This window comes from Falco punctatus, assembly GCF_963210335.1.
Source record: "Falco punctatus genome assembly, chromosome: 3".
Classification (NCBI taxonomy): domain Eukaryota; kingdom Metazoa; phylum Chordata; class Aves; order Falconiformes; family Falconidae; genus Falco; species Falco punctatus.
The window spans coordinates 109,030,661-109,053,414 of NC_137582.1; the positions used below are offsets into that span (position 1 = coordinate 109,030,661).

The 22,754-nt window shown below is 54.1% G+C and overlaps 1 protein-coding gene across 1 annotated transcript in view; it reads right to left on the reverse strand.

Moving 5' to 3' along the window:
• Positions 1 to 22,754, reverse strand: part of EPHA8 (EPH receptor A8) — a 71,763-nt gene that overhangs the window by 27,476 nt on the left and 21,533 nt on the right. Inside the window, 2 exon segments of the mRNA XM_080379614.1 lie at positions 1,297 to 1,960; positions 10,521 to 10,585. Of these exon segments, the coding sequence (XP_080235740.1) occupies positions 1,297 to 1,960; positions 10,521 to 10,585 (729 nt within the window).

The window sequence follows — 22,754 nt, forward strand, 5'->3', positions numbered from 1 at the left end:
TGCCAGGGCTTCCCTCAGCCTTCAAGCTTTAGGGTGGTGATGCCCTGGGGCAGAGTCTGCTGCATGGGACTGCAGGAGGGGAATACGGGGAGGGGGTGTTTGGCCCTTTTGAACCAAACCTCCCTGCAGTCATGGGGCTGGGACCCATACTAGTGCCCCCTCCCACGGCAGCACATGGCTGGCCCCACGCACGCTTTGCAGCCACTCTTTAGCGTGGGAGAAGACAACCCTTTCTAAATTATCAGATCCATCCCAGGTTGACTTTCAAATCAATGGGCACAGACAGAAGGAGTTGCGGATAGAAGCGTTTATTCTGCCCGTCCTTCCCACTCTGTGTAGCTGGGGACCCGCTGGGGCCGGCACTGGTCCCAGCAGCACCTGGATCCGTTCCAGTCCGGCGTCGGACGTCCTAACCTTGCGTTAAGTCTCCCTAAGACAAATGCTCCGCTTGAGAGAGACAAACTCAAACAAAGGCCCCGCACTCTTATTTGTGCTGCTCCCCTAAACACGTCCCATAAAGAAACCAAGAGCAAACAAATCTGCCTGGAGGGCTCTCACGGGGAGCCCCGAGCGCTGTGCTCTGTACACACACATCCCCGTACCTGGTGCGCGGCTGCTGCTGGTCACCCCGCTTCCTTATCACAGTTTGTACAGTCAGCAGCTTGAAGCCTGCCCAGTGGCACAGAGGACCCCCAGGAAGGCTCTCTGGACCCCCAGATGACAGTGCTCTGCAGCAGCCCCAGGGAGGGGTGATGGATGGACACAATAACCTTGTTTCGTAAAAGCTCGGTGTTTTTTCTTTTTGCTTTCCTGGCTTTCAAAATCCCCTGCCAAAGGGAAGCGAGCGGCGGGGCATGTTGGAGAGGCTGAGCTGTGCTTTGCTGGAGTGCACCAGCAGGGATCTCAGCACCAGCCGGAGCTGATGGGGGCACTGGTTTGGGACTCAGCATGAGCCAGAGCTGCTGGGGGCAGTGGTCTGGGACCTCTGGGCCACGCACTCCACGGTAGGGGAAGATGGAGCCAGGGCAGTCCTTGTCCCCATGCCAGCCCCCATCGCAAAGCCATGCCCTGTGCACCAAGACCTGTCACAACCAGGCTCACAGGAGTGCCCAAAGGGCTTGCTGGTGGTACCAGTGGCACATTTTGGAAGCGTGAAGCCATCCAGCAAAGGTTTGGGCAGCCCTTGGCCTCCACAGAGGCCAGGCTTCTGTCTTGTGAGCAGGTTTCTGTCCTCAGCCCTTCCCCAAAGAGGCGAGAGCCCCTTGCAGGCACCACCAGTAAGAAGCAGGGACTCACCCATGCAGGAATCGCGCTGCTCTTCGTAGCCAGCACTGCACACGCACTTCCCAATGGGCACCAGCCATTCTCCCTCGGCACTGCAGTACATTTTGGGGGTGTCCCTCTCCTCCGAATGGCCCACGCACTCTCCCCGCACTTCCACCAAGGAGGATGAGTCTGCCCCGGTCACAGCCTCGGAGAAGGATGCTAAATTCCTCACCATCGCCGGGCACTTCTTGTAGTAGACCCGCACGGAAACGATGGCGATGCAAGCGCCTATGTCCTGGAAGGCCAAGTAGAAACCCCTCTTGCTCAGTGGTCCCACGCCCCGCACCTCCGTGTTCAGCTTCAGGCGCCTCACCCCCAGGTCCACGTTGGTGAAGCTCTCATCAGCTGCGATGGTGTCGATCTTCATAAACTGGCTCTCCCGGGTGCTGGTGCCCAGGTCCCGGTCGGACTCCAGGTAGTAGAGGTTGAAAGTCTCCTTGCAGGTGCCCAGCACACCCGGCATGCTGTTACAGTCCCGCAGCGTGAATTTAATCTCTGCATAGACCCGCCGCGCGCCATCCCGTTGAACCCAGTTGGTCCGTAGCCAGTTGTTCTGGTTGGGGGTCATGACATTACAGACCTGGTAGGTGTGGATGGGGCTGAAAAACTCATCCATTTCATTGATTGAATCCCACTGCGGGACAGAGAGAGAACAGGTCATTCCAGATGTCCCTGTAAGCCTGGCAAGGGCAGGACACGCAGGAGTCTGGGCTATCACCCACCCCGTGATCAACTCCCTCTGCTCCAGCAGCTGCATCTGGATGAGAGATCGCTGCTGCTACCGGCCAAAGCAAAATGAGGATGAATAGACTTCACCCAGCACTAATTTGGGCAGTAATTCTCACAGCCCACCCTGATGCAGAGCTGGGTGAAGCACACCCCTGTCTGCGGACGGGATTGCTTGCACAACTCTGATCTGATGGCAGAAGCTGGGGGGAGTGGGTGTTTGGGAAGGCTCCAAACCCTCCAGACCACGCGTGCACGTCCCTTCTCTTGGTGCTCAACCCACCATTCACAGCAGCAGCAGGAAGGCACCCGCCTGCTGCTCCCCCACATCTCTTCTGGCTCATTCCATCTCCACAGGCCACTTCCCAGCTGGAGAAGGAGTTTCAGGGTGCCTGCCGCGGGGTGAAGGGGAAGCATGCAATGAACACGGGACTTCCAGCAAGAAACGGGGATCCACAGGGGCTCAGAGCCCCCTTCTTCCCAGGCAAGGTGGTGTCAGTGTGATTCCTCAGTGTGAGCCCTCAGTGTGAGCTGAGAGGCTGGAGTGGGGGAGGGGGGTGGCTCTAGGACCCCAGGGGCTTAAAACTTGGCAACTCTGGGATTAAAATTCAGTGTAGCAGTGGCAGCAGGGTGAGCTTGGGGAGCAGATGCTGCACAAAAGCAGGTTGCAGCAAGCACGATTGCAGTGGAGGGGTCTGAGTGAGTTTAGAGGGGCAGGGACACTTGTGTCATCTAGGAGAGGGGTGCTTAGCGGGTGTAACTGCTAAGAAGTGAGAAGCAGTGAGATTCTGCGTACAAATGAGCTCCATAGCTGAGGGACAGGTTGAGCAGAGCTGTTGAGGGCCACAGGACACTTCTGCGGGCTCTCCTTTGCTTCACATGGCTCCCTCTCCACCCTCACCAACCCCTCACCAGGACCCACAGACCTTCTCTTCTCTGGAGGCTTCCCACCACCTCTTCAGCTCACATCCCTGTCCAAACCAGGCACCCCAATCACATCTCCCATGGACGGGTTGGGACCTCTGAATTATTCTTATGGGAGAAGGAGGAGGAGGAAGAGATGCAGAGGACTTCAAATCTTCTGACTTCTCCCTGGATGTAGCAACAGGCTTTGAAGATGCTTGAGTCCCACCACCATCATGCCCCAGTCTACAGACACAACCCTGCAGAAGCTGGGAAGGTACTGGCATCCCTGCAGCACTTGTTGCTCTGCCTACCAAACCATCACCCCACACAGCCTCAGCGCACCCCCAAAGGCAGCTGACAGGGAGCACCCCCCACCATGGCACCCCGTGTGCCCTGCCAGCCTGTGTGCTGTCTGGGGGGGCTGGGGGAGCCAAGAAAAGCTCCAGCAGCAGTGCACAGAGCAGGAAAACAAATCTTTTAAGCAGCATTGCAAGTGCATTAAAATAAACCTCTGGGCTTGCTCTGACAGGACAAAAATGGTGTTTTCTTGTGCGAGTGGTGACCTGTGTTCCATTACGGACACAAAACCAACATCATCCCAGAGAGAAGGAGCCTGATACTCATCTCGGAGGGGGTGAGCCTGAAGACTTCACCCCAGTGACTGTGGGAGCTGGCGAGGATACAGATCTCCTGGGACAGGCACCCCACAGCCTTGCTATAGGGCTGCCAGCACTGCAAGGACAGGACACAGCTAAGGGAGGGCATCACACCTCCAGAACATGGGAGATATTGGCAAGAGGTTATCAGTGATACCTGTAAGACAGCCCGCTCCCTTCTCCCCTCTCAGATGGGAAAGTTCTTCCTCATTTAACCTCCCCGACCTGCAGCCCTGCGGAGGAGGTGCTGCTGTACTTCTAGTGCTAGAAGTCATTTCAGTGCGATACATCTTCAAAACTCCCCCAGCATCTTGCTTAGGAGAAAACTCTGCTTCTCACTCCTAAAGAGCTTAAAGCAACCTGGAAAAGGCAGCAGGTCCAGGTACAAACGTCAGTGAAAGCTCAGAGGGGAATACGCTGGTGAAGGGTGTGAAAGTCAAGCCACTGCCAGGAGAGAAAAATAATTCTGGTTCTTCTGAATGCCAGAAACGTCCATGTCTGTCCTAGGTCCTAGGATCACTGAAGACCTGCTCTTCTCCCCAGCACTCAGGTGGTCAACGTGGGAAGGGGCCAGGCTACCTGTGTGCTTTGCTGGAGGGGCAAGCGGTGGTACTCCTCTCATGCCTCAGTTTCCCCAACCACAGAGGTGAGCCCACAGAAAGTGCTGACACACAGGATACACTCCTGCCTCTTGTCCCGTGCTGCAGAGGGGGTGGAAGTCATTGTAGAAATTAATCGAGCACAAATTAACACAACATCTGTTTCCTGTCTTTTTCCCTGCTGAGTTCCCTGGGGGGAAGCGAGGCAGAGCTGTGCATGGGAGGAGATGCGAGGTGAGGGCAGAGCTGCAGGATGCATAGTGGGGATGCTCCCTGCAGTGCCAGGTCCCCTCTGCAACATCCCTGGCTCTCTAGGAGTGCCCAGCAAGGGAAATACGAGGTTATTGTGTGCACCAAAATGCCTTGACCTCTAGCTAGTGTGATTGCTTTGGGTCTCCAGACTTTCGCTTCTCTCCCAAATCTGGCAGAGGTGACTGTGCTCTCAACAGCGGTGTCCCCTTGCCACTGTGGTGCTGCCAGAGCTGGCAGCATCCTCACCGCTGGCAGACAGCAGAGAGCTAAATACCCATCTCCAAGCACCAGCAGTGGTCAGCATCAACCACAGGGGAAGACTCGGAGGGTTTGCATTTGCATCATCACTCTTTCAAACTTGCTGCTTTTCTGCACAGCAGCTGGACTGCCAGCTCTTTCCCAAGGTCGCACGCAGTGCCTTGGGATCCCAGTCTGAGACTGGCCCAAAACACCACGTGTTCCACTGGCCTAACGGGGCAAGCACTTTTCCATGGATGGAAATGCATGGAGGGCAGGCAGGCCAACTGACGTGGTGGCTTAGATGCCACAAGTGCATCTTCCCAGAGTCCCACCAGGCAACACAGGTTTCCACAAGCTTTGCCAGGTCCCAGGATCTCCTGGGCATCGGGGCTGGAGCAACCCATTTCAGGAATCCCCATGACTGGAAGGGTCTTTCTTCATTACAGGCATTTAAGGCCAGGGAGAGGAGCCCCTGACGCTGGGTACCACCGGTTCCAGAGCGCAGGCACTGTGCATGCACCCAGCCCCCTGGCATCCCTGCTCTCGGCTAACAGTTTGAAGAGGCTTTCATTAAACAAAGCTCAGCCCGGCCCCCATCATTGTGATAAGATCCCCTAGCGAGACAGAAATGAGGACATCATAATTAATGTGGTGAGCGCACGCGTTGATGGGGGGGGGCACACATGATTGCATCTGTATTCAGGGGTTTGCCTAAGAGTTTAAATTAAAGTCAACACCAGTTATAAAAAAAAATAATGCCAGATTATGAAAGGCGAAAGATGCAAACACCAGATATCTGGGCGGCTGAGCAAGGTCTTAGAAGTCTCCCAGGGCCTGTGTGGTGCAGCAGAGTGGGGAGAAGGAGGAGGAGGAGGAGGAGGAGGACAGGAGGAGGAGGAGTGGAGGGGATGCACACGCAAGGAAAGACCACCCTCTGGAACAGAAGCTCAGCCTCCCACCACCCTTGTGGTACCCATGGAGGGAGCCAAGTGACAGGTTACCCCAGCCCTGGGATGGCTTCCAGGAGGGATGCCGGGTCTGCCTGGCATGGCAAAGCTTTTCCTGCTGCCGAGACATCCAGCACTTTCCTCCCTCCCAAGCACAAGGCTATGGCACCTCCCTGGGAGCCTCTGGGCCCCTCACACCACTGGCACTGGGAGAGGAGAAAAAAAAAAAAAAAAAAAAGGAAGGGCTTTATTGCAGCTATAAATCATTAGATGGGAGGTGTTAATGGAGATAATCCCCATGAAATCAGTCGCTGCTGTGGCTAAGGAGGGATTTGTCAGGCAGTTAACTACCCTGAGCTTTACTGCAGGTGATTAACTCCTGGTAGTGACCAGCGTCTGGGGAATTAGCAATAACCCAGCATTTACTGAACAGGCACTGGGAGATGAGCTTTTATCTCAATTACTAGTCTAAATCTTTATTTTCCAATGTTCTATTCCAACTCATCTTTTTTTTTTTTTTTTTTCCCCAAAGAAAATGAATTTCACCACAGCTTGCCCTGTAACTTGCTGGTATTCCTGGATCCAAGCAGAGGCTCCGTATTGGAAAAGAAACCCAAGAAACGGCAAAAGGACATCAAAGTGACGGAGGGCAGGAGACATGGCCTGAGCAGGTGGGAGAGCCCTAATAGCTTTTGGTGGTCTGAGGAGAAAGACACAACCCTGAGGGGAGCTGAAATGGCAAGTAAGCAGCGCAGCCAGACTGGAGACAGGGTTTTTGCAGGGTGGGCTTGGAGCAAAGGGAGACCCTGCTTTGTAACAGGGCTGGCGTGTAAGTCAGGGCTCCTCCAAGCCATGAACTGACTGTCGGTGGCAGGACCAGGCAGAAAATGTCCCTCAGTGCGTGAGCTTTGCTCTGCACACAGTACGGTCCTGGGGCATTTACTGTAGCACCCTCACAGCAGCATGAACTCCCCACCCCTGATGCACAAACTGCTGAGGGACCATCCCACAGGCAGAAAAGTGTTGTCTGTGCTCTCAGCTGGTTGTTCAAGCAAATCTGGTGTCTTTCTGCCAGTTTTACCTCTGAGCTGCTGCAGAACGAGGGAAGAGAACTCTTGGCTAATCGTGCCCAGGGGCCTCAGGATCCGTCCCTCTCCCAGGAGCGGAGGGGCAGGGATGGGGAGGTGCAAACCACCTCGGAAGGTCTTTCCTGCTGCTCCCACCAGCAGAGCCAACACGGAGCATGCCAGGCATTGGGACAGCTGCCTGGGTGGTAGGTGCCCACCAGCCCCCTGGGCTGACCCCAGCCTGGGCAGCAAGGGGGATGCTGTGGGGCCAGACCACAGAGATGCTGGTGGGGGAGCAGACAGAGTGGTCCTGGGCAGCACAGGGGGCCTTTCTCCAGCACTCAAGGTGCTCCCCTTATAATTAGCTTTTGCAAGGCAGCATTCAAGCTCCTTAGATACCCTGTGTCTGAACAAAATCATTTCCTGTTTGACTTTGTAAATCAAAGTAGACGATACAATAATTATTAATAATATGTTGACTTATCTCATCAGCGTTTTAATTAGGCAGTAGAAAAGCAATTTGCAAAGGGGCCGATCAGGCTCCCTCTGATCCAGAGGGTGACTTGCCAAGCGAGGAGAGGGGAGGGAAGGGCACTGGGGCACTGGGGCATTTTGCTGGGAAAAGCTGGGAAACCAGAGGCACAGAAGGGGAAGGGGCAGCCTCTTTGACGGCACTGATAAGAGTTTAATTTTCAATGCAGAGGGAATTGTTCGGGGGCTGCAGTGAGCTGCAAAGCTCCTGGGAGCCCTTTGAAGTTATAATTGAGAGGAGCCGCAGCCTGCGGGACAGGGATGCTCCCAATGACCCTTTGCTTCCTGCACGTGTCTCCGGGGTGGAGGTGAGGGGGGGATGCAATTAAACCCCTGAGCGGCAATTACAGCCAATTACCCCTCAGTTAATTGTCTAGCAAGAGGAAATGTCAAAACAGGCCACGCTTGCCTCCCTGATGGCTTGACACTCCCCAGGGCGATAGTGCTGTGCCCATTGCTCCCAGCCCCCTGCTCCTGCTCTTGCTGGCCACAGCGAACACAGAGAAGGAAAAAAACCCATCCTGTGAGGCAAGTTCACCTTGCCCACAGGTGTGATGAAAACATCAGGCCTTTGCAAGCGGTAGCCTTCCAGTTTTGCACTGCTGATTCTTTGGATTATTGCCCTGACTGTGTGGGCAGCTCTAGGATCTCCCAGTGCAGAAGAGGACACTGCTCCCAGCTCTGGCATTCCCAGGGGCCCCAGGGAGGTGGGACAGGACCTGCAGGTGCTGGAAAAGCAAGCTGTAGGGCACTAAGGACCGAGCTAGAGGACACCAGTCTCCTTCTTAAGCTCCTCGGGCTGGGGGCTGGGGCTCAGTGGTGTTTGTTGCCATGCAAAGACCCAGCCAGAGCCACCCCGCTCCCCGCTGTCACCCATGCGGTGGCCCTGGGCTGACACAGGAGAAGCAGGTAAAGCAAAACCAAACGTCTCTTCAGCTGGGGAGCCAGGGTCAGCAGCACTGGCCCTTGGCAGGAGGATGCTGCAATGGATCAGTCTGTCTGTGGACAGAACAGAGATGCTGGGGGGAAATCCTGCACCCTCCAGCACCCAGTGCGCGCTCCAGCCATGGCTCAGGCAGGGCAGCCTGGGGGGATAGCGCAGGGAGGGGGGGCACTGCCACTTTTTTTTCCAGCAGGAGTGTCTGAATTAAGGAAATGGCAGCAAAAATAGGGGCCTCATATAAAATCTAGCTTCACAGTACACCACCTCCTTCCTACACCATCCCAGGGCTGTCAGAGCCACGGCACACTGGTGGGCTGGGACAGTTCCAGCAACACCAGCAGCACTCCCGAGGTGGTGACCAGCAAACTCAGTCCCTTTCCTAAAGCAGAGATCGTAGCAGGCTGGGAGCCACCTGGAGCCCAGCTACCAAGCCTGTGGAGCAGCCAGCATGCCTCCCACCTGGATCTGACCGCTGCTGCAGAGGCTGCAGCAATCATTACAAATCATTGGCGCTGCAAATGAGTACGGGACAGCAGCTTCGCTGAGACACCACAGCCCCGTATCCCATCTCCTTTCTGCTGCTGGCAGCTGGATCCAAGTGCAAATTTGCTACTCCAAAAACACCCGGAGCTGCAGAACCAGCAGGAGGGTAAAGGAATGAGATGCTCTTTCAGGATGATGTGGCGCAGTGGCCCATGGAGGAAGAACCACAGTCCAGACAAGTGTTCAGAGGAGCCATTAAAACCTCCAGCTGGAAAAAGATATGCAAAGTTGTTTGTGCAAGAATGTCGCATCAAAACCCACGCACCCTCCTTGAAGGTGTTCAAGACTGTTTTCACACAGCTGTGTGATTATCCTCTGGGTGACAAGGCCACGAGCAGAGCAAAAGCACGGGGTAAGTGAGGAGTGGTGACCTGACTTACTTAGGTCTTGTAGGACACAGCAGCATGTCCAGGAGGTGGTTTTGGCGTTAGGCGTCATACAAGTCTCTTTGTTTTTTCTTTTTTTGGCATCTAGCATTGACTATTCTTAATAAACATCACTAATATGTGTGGGCAAACCCATGTAATGATGGGCTTTTAACAAGGACCTGTTAATGACGTTGCTACAGGATCTGGAGGGTTTGCCACCACTGGCAATTTTGTAGTCAATTTATTTTTTTCCCCTAAAAGATGGGCTTTTCTGAGATGAGTGAATTAACAGGTCTGAAGGCCCGTATTTTTGCAGAAGATCACATCACATCAGTTCTGCGGTCCCCTCCAACCTTGTACCTCTCAATCCATTACATTTCCACAATTGTCATCATTGCAACAGTTAACTGCTAAAATTAGACCCGAATTAATGTTCTAATATATTTACATATATGATAATGCCTGCTATAAATCCGATCATTGTTATTGTTAGGAATTCACGGTTCTGATCACGCCTGCTCAAACAGCGCGGCGACTGAAAGTCTCAAGCAACAGATCAATGAAAATGATTAGAGGCCTGGGAAGATTTCTGTAGGAGGCAGAATTGAAAAGATTAGGACCGTTTAGTTCCGAGAGGGGATGAAAAAGAGTGGACATGAAAAATCAACCCAGCAGCAGAAGCCAGGTAGGCACCCCAGTTTTGCATGTTCTGCGCATGCAGCAAGCCCCACTGTGCCCTGCAGTTGGCCCTGTGTGTATTTATGGGATTGTTTCTGTTCACTAAAGGAATGAGCAAAATCCTTCCAGCCAGGTCCCCCCTGCCATCCGAAACTCACAATTTCCAGAAAGCTGCTGTGGTAGGAAAACCTAGACATGGAAATGCAAGTGAAGGGAGGATGCAGCCAGTAGAGATGGCAGGCTCACATGGGGGTCACCTCCCCTACACCCCTCCTGGTCACATTGCATCCCCACTCCCCATAAGGAACCAGCCAGAAGGGATACTTCCCTGCCCCTCTTGCCCAGTTCCCACAGCCAGCTCCTCTGATTACAGGTGGTTGAGAGCTTCCCCATTATTTTGAGCTGTTCCTCCTGATGCTTCCCTGGTGCAGCAAGGAATGAGATGCTTCTCTGTGAATGCTCGTGGGGGCCACCCAGCTCCTGAGCTCCCTCAAAGCTCAGGACCTGGTGACAACTTGGTCCCTCCCAGGGGACATGGAGAGTTAAACGGCATTTCCAAATGCCACTTTCCCACTGCTAGCCTTTCAGATTAGTATTTTCCCAACAGACGTGGGCTTCTTGCCCCATCAGCACTGACCAAGGCACAAGCCTGGGGCTGAGATGTCCATCCACCCTCCCCGCAGGTACCCATGGTGACCTGTCCCACTGGGGTCCCCCATGTGTCAACTTCATACTTACCCCGTGTGAGGGATACGTCATCCAGCCCCAGTCCCCAGGGATCGTTGATGTGTCTAGCAAGTTCACTGTAAAACACAGGAGCAAAATGCTGCATTAGTAAGCTTTATCCCCATCCCCAAAGGGTGAGGAACTGAGCTCCCACAAATGACCCTTCCTTGTACCCTGCTCGCTTGATTGTCCCCTGCATCCATCGATCCATAGGGCTACTGCCAGGGACCTGCCTGGCTGCAGCTGAGGCAGATACGGAGCAAGGGGATGGCAACAAATGATGCTCCCCAGAGCTGTTGGTTTGGGGTAGAGTTGGGGTGGGGCTGTATCAGTCCTGGCCATAGGGCTGAGAGCAACGCATCCTTTTGGAGGAGAGGGGGCTGCCAACAGCAGGTCAGAGGGGATGCAGAGCAGGTCAGAGGGATGCAAAGCGAGGGAGAGCTGGGGAAACAAACTCCAAACATCAGGTTGTCCGGCAGTCCCACCCTGTGCCCACACCAATGCAATGGGAGCATCATTTCTTGCCTGGACACTTCTCCTCCAAAGGCTTTGCAGAGCCCTTTAGGCTCATTTCCCTCCCAGCACCACCAGTTTGAAGTCCGCACTCCAGCAGCCACTGTAATTACGCACCATGGTGCCCAGCTCCAGCACAAAGTGACCCCCCACGGTCCTGGCTGACACCCCACTGGAGAGGCCAGATGACAGGGGACCAGCTGCGTGGGGAGACCCATCAAAGCCAGCCCTTCAGAAGCCCTGCCACCACTGGGAGCCCAGCTTAACGAGGAGACACGGGCAAATCTGCGAGGAGAGGGGAGCAGCTTCCGTGGGGGGAGAGATGAGGACACCTTTGAATGTACTCAGGAGCTTCCCACAGAAACCTGTGCAGTGTCAGCAGCCGAGTGGGGGCAGCGGGATGCCACAGCATTGCTGCGTGCAAAGGGTGAGCTGCCCCTGGGTGTCACCTACTGCCCGTCAGCCCCACGCTGGACGCTGCAGCACCAGGCAGAGGAGAGCCTTGCCACCACCCTTCTAACCCCCCGACTTGCTCAGCACCTGGGGAAGGAGCCCAAGCCCCAGCTCCAGGGTACAGAGCCGGGGGGTGGAGGCCTGGGAGAGGGTGCTGGCAGGGTGCCCTCACCTCGTCGTGCCACCAACACCAGGGTGCCCATGCCTCGTCACCCCTCATCAGCACCAGGCTCCCTCAGGGACCTCCAGTGCCTCCAGCTTTGCCCAGTGCTCTTTGCCCTGCAGCTACCCAGTAAGGTCGATCCCGCTCTGGATGCCTCATCCGTGCTGGCTGCCCATCCTCACCCTCAAGCAGCATCAAACTGGACCTCGAGGCAACTGGGCACCGCATCCCTGCTGCAGCACCACGTCACGGCTGGTCCCTGGGCTCTGGGGGGATGGTGGTCTCGGTGCAAGGCACCAGCTTGTCGCGGTGGGGATGGGGCACGTTGGGACAGCAGCCCCAGCCCTGGTAGAGGCTGAGCTCAGTGCGACGCTGGTCCCAGCAGCCGGGGGAACGGGTGCCACTTTCATTTACTATTACCAAGCAGGGAAGGAGAAGAGGGGGGAGAGAAGAGCAGAGACGTGAGCTGGCTGTGAAACACCCGGACGTCATGCTCCTGACAGAGCAGATTAGGAGCTTTTGAGGCATTTATTAATGTTAGCAGAACAATTTGAAAGAATTTCCAGGGTTTCTTGTGTGACTCCATTGGCCCAACAGCAGGCCGAGCCCCTCCACTCCCCGCATGGCGCTGCTCCCACTGCTAAAGAGGCCCCTTGCCCTCAGCACGGAGTAATTACCTCGGAGATCTCAAATCCATTTTTATTTGTTATTCTTAATCTGAAGATTTTCTGCCTATTTTCCCTGGGTAATTCGCCCAGCAGGAACCCGGGCTCGGGAGTTTCCCTGCTCACAGTGCAGGAGCACAGTCGCAGTGACCCTCAGCAGGCAGGCTGCGGGGAGGGAACCGCTTTCACAGACCCTCTGTCCCCCCCGCCGTGGTCTCTGCACCCTCTTTCCCACGCTGAGATGCTCAGCGATGGATGCGGCTGCCTCTCGCTGCTCTCCAAGCAGCATGAGGAGCCTGCAACAGACTGGGCTCCAGCCACAGCATCACGCCGTGGGGAATGATGCTGAGATCGGAGCAGGCATGGTGGGACATGCCCCAGGCTTCTCTGCACAGCGGCATGTGGGACCTGGAGCCAGCTTGCGACGCCCCATCCCACCATGTGGACCACATGGTTGTCACCCAACCTGGTACAGATGATGGAGCCGTCTCCTTGCGGGTGCTTTGGTGCACAAACAAGCTTGCATTCCCTGCAACACGCCCGTGGAGCAGATCGCTTGAACCTCTTTGAAGGAAAAGAGCTAAGTTATTTCTTTGATTCCTTAACAAGCGTTTCAGCCAAGTGCATTGGAGTCCTATGCATTAAGCCCACTGCAGCGGGCATTGCACAAACACAGAGGCATTGCATGTCCAAGAGCTCCTGCATTAACTCATGGTATAGCGCACATCTGTGGCTATGAGCATCCACCCAGCAGCACCATGACAGGCTGTGCTGGGATGTGGGGAGACCCACACTCTCCCAAAACCCAAACTGTCCATTTCAGCGGGAGGCTACAGATGAACGCCGAAGGGAACCCGCCGCATCGCATGCAACAACTGCCCCATCCAGCCCCTCGCAGGTGATCTTCCAGCTGCATCTCTGGAGGCGATGCTCAGAAACAGCCCGTCCTTGATGCCGGAGGGCGAGCGAGGCCGCCACAAAGGACCCCTTTCAGCTGAAACGTTTCTCAGAAAATGTGCCGGTTTGGGAGACCTCTCTCCTACAGCTGGGCAATTCTGTTTGATGTTATGGACTGTCTGCACGTATCAGTCTCAAGCGGCGAGCTCCATTTTGTTTTCCTGAGCACCATTTTGTATTTTCCCTATTCTGTGCCTTGGCCTTGACTCGGCGTATTGAGCCAAAACACCAGGAGGTGTCAGGGGAAATTCTTGCACTGGTGGAAAAGCTGTCAAGCCTGATTGCCCGTTCAAATGGAAGCACCTAGGAGCAAGCAGGTCACTTCCCCAGCACCAACCGGGGTCTTGAGACAGAGTCTCACGCAAGGCAGACCTACTTGCTCCTTTCTATAGTTGCATCGTCTAACGTCGCACGAGTAGTGCACATTGCAATCTCATAGGTGCAAATTACGCAGGAGTCAAAGACCAGGTATACATGTATGTATGTGATGTATAATTTATTTATACCTGCCACTTTATTTTTGTATGCACATCTGTACCTGTAGCCCTATCCATACTCATACCTGTACCCAGATCTACCAAATTCTAAACGCCGTTTGGGATGAGTGAGGAAGCCGAGGCAGGGACTCGCATCCAGAGGCTGTGTGTTTTGCCAGGTCCATATATCTCTTGCCTTATACCAATACCTATAGGGAGCAAGTGCTCAGAAACGTTTCCCAGCACTTGCGTGTGTGGCGGCGGCCCCCGCAGGGCTGTATTACAACCCTAAAAGGCACAGGCGCCGGGGGGTCCCACATCTAAGCATGCCGGGCTCAGGAAGGGTCCCACGGCAGCCACAGCTGCCCAGCCCAGGGGAGCCTGGGGACCCTCTGCCCACCCAGGGGTGCATGGTGGGGTAGCAGGACAAGCCTGGGGGTGACACACTGGGGGATGCACTGAGCCCCAGCCTCTAGAAGAGCAGTGGGGGACCAAAGAGGGCCCTGAGCACCCTCGCTAATTGTTAACCCACTGCAGTCCTCACTCTAATTACTCTGCCGTCTCCCTCCCAGGCAGGGGCTTTGTAGCGCAGGCATGGGGAGGAAGGGTCAGTGGGAGCAGCCCTGTTCCCTTGGGCTTCAGTTCCTCTCCATCACAACTTCAAAGGCCTCCCAAGATTCACAGCAAGGCTCCCCCCCATGCAACAACGCCTTTTGCATCGATAATTAAACTCTTATCAGCACGGTTAGGCGCTCCTGCTCCCCGCTACCCAAAGACTCGCAGGCTCAGCCCCCGCAGCCACCCGCGGGTCTGCACACCCCACGCTGGCCCCACAGCCCCAGCCCCACTCGGTGGGGGAACTACACGGGGAGGGCTTTCTGCAGTGGGAAGAGAAAGTCGGGGTATGGGAAAGGGGCAGGGAAAGGCTCCCTGAGAGGAGAGGAACAAGGGCCGGCAGCATTCATTTCCCATAAGCTCAGACAGGACTTTGAAGGGGCAGGTGGGGCCAGGGTGGGTCAGCTATTTGTGTCCCACCGTTTAATCCAGGGGCACACTGAATAGCCAGCTGCGACCTTTCTGAATCGGGAGGCAAAGCCGACCAACAAAGCTGTGTCTTACCGGCCTCGGAGCATGGCGGGGGGACAGGCTGGCATGCTTTCCTTCCAGCTTCCCCCTCCCTGGGACAATATTTATCTTTAAAGAAAGGAAAAGAGTCATGTAGTCACCAACACACGCGGCCAGCCCTTAGGGCTTCGAGGTCAGAGCAGCAAGTCCAGCGGGTAGGTCAGCTCTGCCCACGGGGGAGCTGTGCGCAGGGGCTGAGCCCCACCGAGCCTGGTGGGCACGGTGGTGGTGGGGTGGGCACGGTGGCAGCTGGGTGGGCACAGTGGCAAGGAGGTGGGCACGGTGGTAGGGAGGTGGGCATGGTGGTGGCAGGGTAGGCACAGTGGCAGTGGGGTGGGCGCGGTGGTGGTGGGGTGGGCATGGTGGCAGGGAGGTGGTATGGTGGTGGCAGGGTGGGCATGGTGACAGCGGGGGGGGCACTGTGGCAGGGAGGTGGGCACGGTGGTAGGGAGGTGGGCATGGTGGTGATGGGGTGGGCATGGTGGCAGGGAGGTGGTACGGTGGTGGCAGGGTGGGCACGGTGGCAGTGGGGTGGGCAGGGTGGCAGGGTGGGCACGGTGGCAGCGGGGTGGGCAGGGTGGCAGGGTGGGCATGGTGGCAGCAGGGTGGGCAGGACGGCAGGGTGCTGCACACCATCATTCTGCCGCAGCCGCAGCCGGACCCGCGCAGGCTTTGTCGAGCAGCTGCTGTCCACGGGGCTGCAGGGACTAAGGGCACAGCGGGGGTGACGCTCGCATCAACACCCGCTGGCCTTGGCTGCCCAGAGAGGAAACTGAGGAAAGCACTGGGGGTAGGATGTAAAAGATGTCACCATATCCAGCAGGAACGTGGGATTTCCACATTTCTGGAAATAACAGAATCAGGCTGGGAAAAAAAAATATAGTAATTTAAAAAATGAACCGTTCTCAAACAATTGCCATGAAAAGCAGTGCTGCTTTTTGGATGTGCCCTAATTCCCATTTCAGGATTTCTTCTCAGACCTCTGGATTGTTGCTGTGAACTTTCTGTATTTAATTTTATATCGTTTTGTGATGCATCAGGAGCGGCAATGCCCATAAGGACTGCCCAGAGGGTCACCCCTTTTCAGGGTACCACGAGCAGAAGATACTTTGATGTAGGAAGAAAGCTTGTTTGTTCAATCAGTGCTAACAAAAAGCCGCAGTTCAGGTTTTAAAAATAAAATGATCAACCTGATCCTTCCAGACCCTGCATGATATCATGTAAGATAATGTGCAGTGCAAGAGCATAACCTGTGGTAAGACTGAGGTGTCGTGAAATAATGTAAAAAATGAAACAAAACAAAACAAAACACCCTGAATAAAGTATTTCCAAGGCTAAAACCCTTGAAATTACAGGGCAGCATTTTTTTTCCCTAGGAAAAAAAAAAAAAAACAACCCAAAACCAAAAAAACCCACACACATCAAGAGCCAAACAACCAAAAAAAAAGTGTTTTCTCTCAGAAATATAGGTGAGAAAATAGAGATGTAAAATGCTCATGCTTCCTGCTCGGTTTGAGACTCCTGATGCTCGTGTGCGGTGGGACAGCCAGGGCAAAGTGAATCTGCAGGTTTAGGTGACCCAAATTAAAGCACACACGGTACCCACCCAGGCAGGGTGTTCTGGTACCGGGGTGCATCCCTGCACCGTGCAAACGATAAATAAAACGATAAATAAAAGAAGATAAATAACTGGCTGGAAACGTTAAAAACCCACGGGATGTCCCAGGGCTTGAGGACAGGTTGTATGGGTCCAGCCCCGAGGGGGGAGCACATTTCCACGGCCCCTCGTCCAGGGGCTCGTGCCAGTGGGGAAAGAGTTATTTTGGGCCCCGAGGGGTGGTTGGGCTTGTTGTAATTCAGGGCAGAAGCCAGAGGAGGAGGTGGGAAGGCTCTGGGGACGGGAGGATGAGAAAGGTCAGGGAGGCGAGATATTCCATGGAAATACCCGGTGTGAGCAGGAGAAGGAGCAGGACCGCGGCGAGGCTGGGGAGGGGACAGGCACCGGGGCACACCGAGGGGAGCTGAAGGGTCCCTGCAGCCCTGGAGAAAGGCTTTGCAGACCTGGTGGCCCCAGGTCTGGCCATCTGGGGGTCACGGGAGTCCTTTTCATCACAACGTCCCCAGCCTAAGGGATGGGAAGGCGACACAGACCCATCCATCAGCAGAGAGGAGCCCGTGCCTCGCACAGCAACCTCTCGGCATCTCATTTGGCTAAAGCCCTGCGAGAACTAATCTCTTCAGGCCACACATCACCGAAGGACAACTTCTTGCAGCCCTGACCGGTGTCCCCAAACCCAGAAGCCTGAAGAACACCTAACGGACCTGCACTCGGACCTACACGTCCCATTTTCCACCAAGCTGCAGTCCCAGCTTCAGGGACAGGCTGAATATTTCATGCTACCAGTAACACACCACCATGACAGTCTTTAAAAATTATAGAGGAGATTTTGCTAATATGGAACACGCCTTTTCTGCTTGTGATAAGAAAAACCTGCGGAACACAGATCAGAGAAATGGGAGCCCTCGCCAGAGGCGTTTGTGCCGGGGTCCTCACACCAGTCCTGACTCCCTCTTCTCACGGGTGTTGGGTTATAGCAAAAGTGGACACGACGTGAATAGACACAAATGCTTTTACAGCTTTAGCTGCCCAGGTTTCTGACTTCTGCTGCATTTTTGGGGAGTCAAAGCTTACACCAGGGAAGTCCCTAACTCCATCTCAGGTCCTTATCCCAGAGCATGCAACTCCCCACCTAAACCCACCTGCCTGCTCGGTTATCTCCTGCCAGTTTGGGATTTTTGCAGATTTCTTACCCAAACTCCTGACTCCCCGCTGTCGCTCCCAGACGGTCCCCGTGCCACCCACAGCAACTCAGGCGGGTTTGGCGCTGGAGAGCTGTGCCCGTGGCAGAGTCCACGAGTCCGTCGGCCGGACGAGCCCTGCAGTGCCCCAAAAGACACCCTGCCCTTCCCACTGACCCCTGCAGCCCAGTAGTCCTGGCAAAAAAATTGAGCTTTATCCTCTCTGGAAGATTCACTAGGGAAATGTGGATCTTTGCAAATGTGCTCGCTTATCTGGATTATCGGAAGGGGCTTTGGAATGCAGTTTTTCAGGCTGTCGGATGCCTTTTCCCTAATTTCTCCGAGGATGGCTTTTCCTCTCACACCAGTTGGCCACCCTAAACCATGCTTAGCAGTTTGTACCCCAGTGACATTTTTAAAGCAAGTTAATTTCTTATAAAGGCTTTTGCCTTACTTTGCCCTCTTAAAAATAGCTTTCTGAAACGGAACATCTTTCCAGACAAAAATACCAATACTAAAAACATTTGAGGGGACAGGCTGAATACCTCATGCCACCAGTAATGAAATATCGCAAGAGTCCTTTAAAATTGGATGGGAGGTACCTAGCACAAAAGGAAGGATGCGGTGACTGGTGTGTGCCCTTGATACTGGGATGGAGCTGGTCTCTCCAGCTGCAGCCAGCGCTGCTGCCGCTCACTTACATGGTAAAAGCATTTTAAATACGAGAAAATGGAGATAGAGCAGAAGATACCGCAGGCACCACCATAATACCAGGGATGGAGGAAAAAAAACCATGAGCGAGGGGAACCTGCAGAGCCCAATCTGCTTGTGCCCATGAGGGGTGCAAGGCACCCGGTTGCACTCAGCGTACTTTCACGGCAGAAAAATATGGTGTCTTTAATCTAGCAAGAAAAGCCTAACAAGAACAAATGGCTGGAAGGTGAAACCAGGCAAATTTGTATTACGGAAAAAAAGGGGTCCAATTTTTCAAGGCTGAGGCTGATGAGCATTGGAAAAAATTATTAAGGGCAGGGATGGATCTGCCTTCACCAATGTCTTCAGATAAATGTTGAATACCTTTCTGGACGGTATCCCTGGGCCAAACTCAGCTCATTAAGCTTTATTGGTGTGGCTGGACCTGACCCATGAAGGAGTTACATCCTTTATGTGGTTATTTATGACCCCAAGTAGCACACATCTACGTGGGTGAGACATGTTTGGGGTTTTTTTGTTTTGTTTCTTTTTGAAGGAAATAACGACTGCATGATCCCGCCACTCACTTTTCAACTACCAGGGCCGAAGGGGTTAATTGTTTCTCTGTGACAGAGGAATAATTTTGAGTGTTGGTCATGCAAACACGGCTGGGGTTAGGAGAATGAACTATCAAAAACTGTCAGGGTATGAATAGAGTTATCATATGAATGGATTTGCCCCTGGAGATAAAGGCAGCACTGAAGGCTGCCAGCGAGGCGAGCAGGGACGTACAAAACACAGGACCCGACCGAAACAAAGAGCGGAGGTGTCAGGATGGCTTGATGAAACCGGCGCATCCCGGAGCCTTGCCCATCGGGACCCACGTGCGCCCACCCCAGCGGGATGCATGGGACGAGCCTTTCTCCGTCCCTCCCTGGGCTGAGCATCTTTGGGAGCTGGAGTTCATTTATTTTTGGTTTGGGGTTTGTTTTGGGTTTTTTTGTTTGTTTGTTTGTTTTCTTCTTTTAGGTAAAATATATTTCTGATCATTTCTCAACAATCAAAAAAATAGGGAATTCCTTCATCCCTGTAGTTATTCATCGGGTTTTCAGCTGTACTCAAATTTAGACTCATCAGATCTATTTCCACTGTCACCAAAATGGGTGCCCATTTATTTCCACTGTAAATAAACCCCTCGTGATTTCAGGAAACAAGAATTCAAGGAGAATGAAAAAAAATCTTGCAGAGTTGGTGGGTTTTGTGCGCTGTTGTATTATTTTTCTACAAATTTAGGGGGTTGATTTTCCAGAAGTTTTATAAGCTATTAATACAAGAAGGATAGAAATGAAGGTGAGACCAGAAACATAACCCCATGAGCCCATCTAAAATCATGCAAGGATTCACTTTATATCAGCATTTTGGGAGCAATCAAAAAATTACACACCCACAAAATTATTTTCTTGTAATTTTTTTTTTTCAAACATAGCCCAAATCCACTCCCTCTTTTAAACTAATGCTTCCCCATCCCCCCATAACCAAAAGTCTGTGTACCTAAACCCTCTTGTTTCCTATTCTTACAGAGGACCACGGCATCCTCACAGCCTTTTTACAACTGAAAAAGCTGTTTCCTCTCCCTTTCAGAGCTTTGCTTCTCCCACAGCCCCGACTTCGGCATTGTTGCGGAAGGGCTAGAAAAGTAGCACTGAAAAAAATGTGCGGATGAGTTTTTACCTCTTTTTCTGTTTGAGCAGAAGGGCAATTAATGAGATTACAATCAAGAGATTAGCGGGGGAGATTGCCACAGACCCTTCCCTGGCCCCGTTTCGGCAGCGCAGCAAGCTGCTGGGTTTTCCCAAGGACCCCGGTGCTCTCCCGCACCCCAGCCCTGTCGGAGGGAGGAAAAAAAATGTCTCCATCACCAACCCCGTGATACGGGGAAAAGGTGAGCATCCTTGTGTCAGCGGCTCTGCATCCTCCCCAGTACGGTCCCTCTACATCACCCTACCCCCGTCATCCGCTGTTTGCCTCAGCTGTCCCTATGCGCCCTGAAATGCTGGGGGAGACATCTCCAGGTCCCCCTTCTCTCTGGCACCATGTTCCCCACCAAGTTACCACCCAAGTTCATGGGTCCGTGCCGTGATGGCGAGGAAGGTCCCCCACCTCACAGACGGAGGGCAGAGCTGAGCCGGAGGCATCACCTGGGAGGGCGCAGATCCCAGTAGTAGCATTTGAAGTGTCATTTTCTGGCAGAAAATACATTTTTGTCACCCCCTGCCCAAGCCCCAAATGCGGTAATTTCTGCTCATCTGATTTGCTTTCAATAAAACAAGGATATTTCATATTTTATTATTTAACTTCAATCCACGGCATCACATAAGATACCCGCTTTACTGTAATTCTTGCCTATGCAACTCAGTGTGTAATAGTGTAAATATTTTAGTCTATCTATGTTACTGAAAATAACTTTCCTACCTCCCTGCTCTAAAGCAATTTAAGACAAAATTTCTTCAGTGCTCCAAACAAAAATCTTCCACTGCAAATTTTTACTCATTTAGGAAAAAATCTGAGCTTTGGCTTTCAATGTGTTTTGCAATGGCTGCCACACTGAAATGGGATTTCCCATGAAACGGCGATTCCTTTTTCCTCCCATTTCCAGAGCACCCACTGCATGCAAGACTGAAAAGAATAAACTTCTTGGAACAAATCTTGCAGGGAAGAGAAAGGTACTGGGAACCCTTGGAAGGGGAAGAAAATCAGAGCGAAGCCGTTTCATCAGGTTAATACACATCTTTATATAGTGATTGCCTCCCCATACGCACATGCAGAGTGCAGCAACGCACCCGCCTTAAATTTGTTTTGCAGCCGTAATTTTCTACCCTGCATCTCTCCAACAAGCGTGGGGTTTGCTGGGTGGCACGGCCAGAGATGCACGGCACGGAGTAGACCGTGGCAGCCAGCAGAGGTCACGGTCAGCAGCAGCCGGGCATCTTTGTGCACCACGACAACACCCTCGCACCGTGCCCGTGTGTGCCATGCGGTGTAGAAACGGGGTAGCAAAGGCCGGCAAGAGCGGAGTGCGGGAGACACCACAGCTATGTTACACTTGGCAGCATCTCTCTGTGTTTCTAGTCCCATCCCCATGCCAGGGCACTCGGACCAGCACCACAGCCACCCCTGCATGGATGCTCCAGCTCGTCCCAGCACCCTGAGATGCCAGGTGTTGGCAGGAGCCTGCTGCCACGTCCCCAGCTCCACTGCCCGTACCATGGGGCCTGGCTGGCACTGAGCAGCCCCGTGCTACTGCAGAGCAGTGCCCCACTACCCACGGAGGCACGAGCATCCTTGCAGGCAGCGGACGGAGCCCCACCAGCTTTCTGCAGGGTCCCACACCGTGTCCTCATGACGCCCAGCACTTTCTGCCCAGTCTAACCCAGATCCAACACGCTTGGTCTTCCCCAGAGCTGGGCTCATCCTCAGCCCCACACATCCCCCTGACCACAGCTGTTACTGGGACTAGCTTTCCTTCCCAGAAAGTCTTGTGGGGAACCCAGGTCTTTCCCAGCAGAAGACAGACAGTAGCCCAGGGCCTGGCTGTTCATACAGATGCCATGAAACCCACCCCAGCAGCCAGCAGTCTCCTGAACAGCGGAAAGCAAAGAAGCCCCAGCCTTGCATGTCCGTGCGCAGCGTTAGCTGAGTTCAGGTAGGGCTGCAGCGCTGAGAGCCCAGGGCAGCGTGGGCAGCATCCTGCACTGCACTCTGCCCACGGTGTGGGGTACGGGGCAGCTGCCGCACCGTGGTGCGGAGGGCAAGCAAGGGATGGGGGCATTGGAGTGCTTGGGGTCCCATCGTGCACCCACACAGCCCATCCCCAGCAGTGAGAACCCAAGGGCAGGAAAGCCAGTGGGGAAAGGAGCAGGAGGAGTGCTAGGAAACAGCCAGCTGGCAGAAAACGGGGTTAGGACCCACAGACAGCTGGAACTGGGTAATACAGGTGAGGCAAGACAGGCTGGTGGGAGGGGAGGTGCAGGTGGGTGTTGGAAGACGGTAGCAGGCACAAGGACCTGGCCCAGTGGGGTGCTGCAAAGTGCATGAGGCATCGTGGTGCCAGCCCGTGGGCCTCGGCATGCCAGAAGGATGGCAGGCTTGCAGGGGCAGGAGCAGGGAGGGATGCCACTGCCACTGCCGGCTAGGGACACCGGCACTGAGGCTCGCTGCAGAGGGCTGCTCCGTGCTGGCCACGGCTCCCAGGCATAGCAGAAGGGAGGAAGGATGCTGCTGCCAGTGCCAAGGACACGCTCAGGAGTGGGAACGGCAGATCTCTGGGTGATGAAGATCAGCAGACCTGGGAAGCAGCCGTGACGCCGCTGCCAGTGCGGAAGGCAGGCGAGTGGGTGGGTGG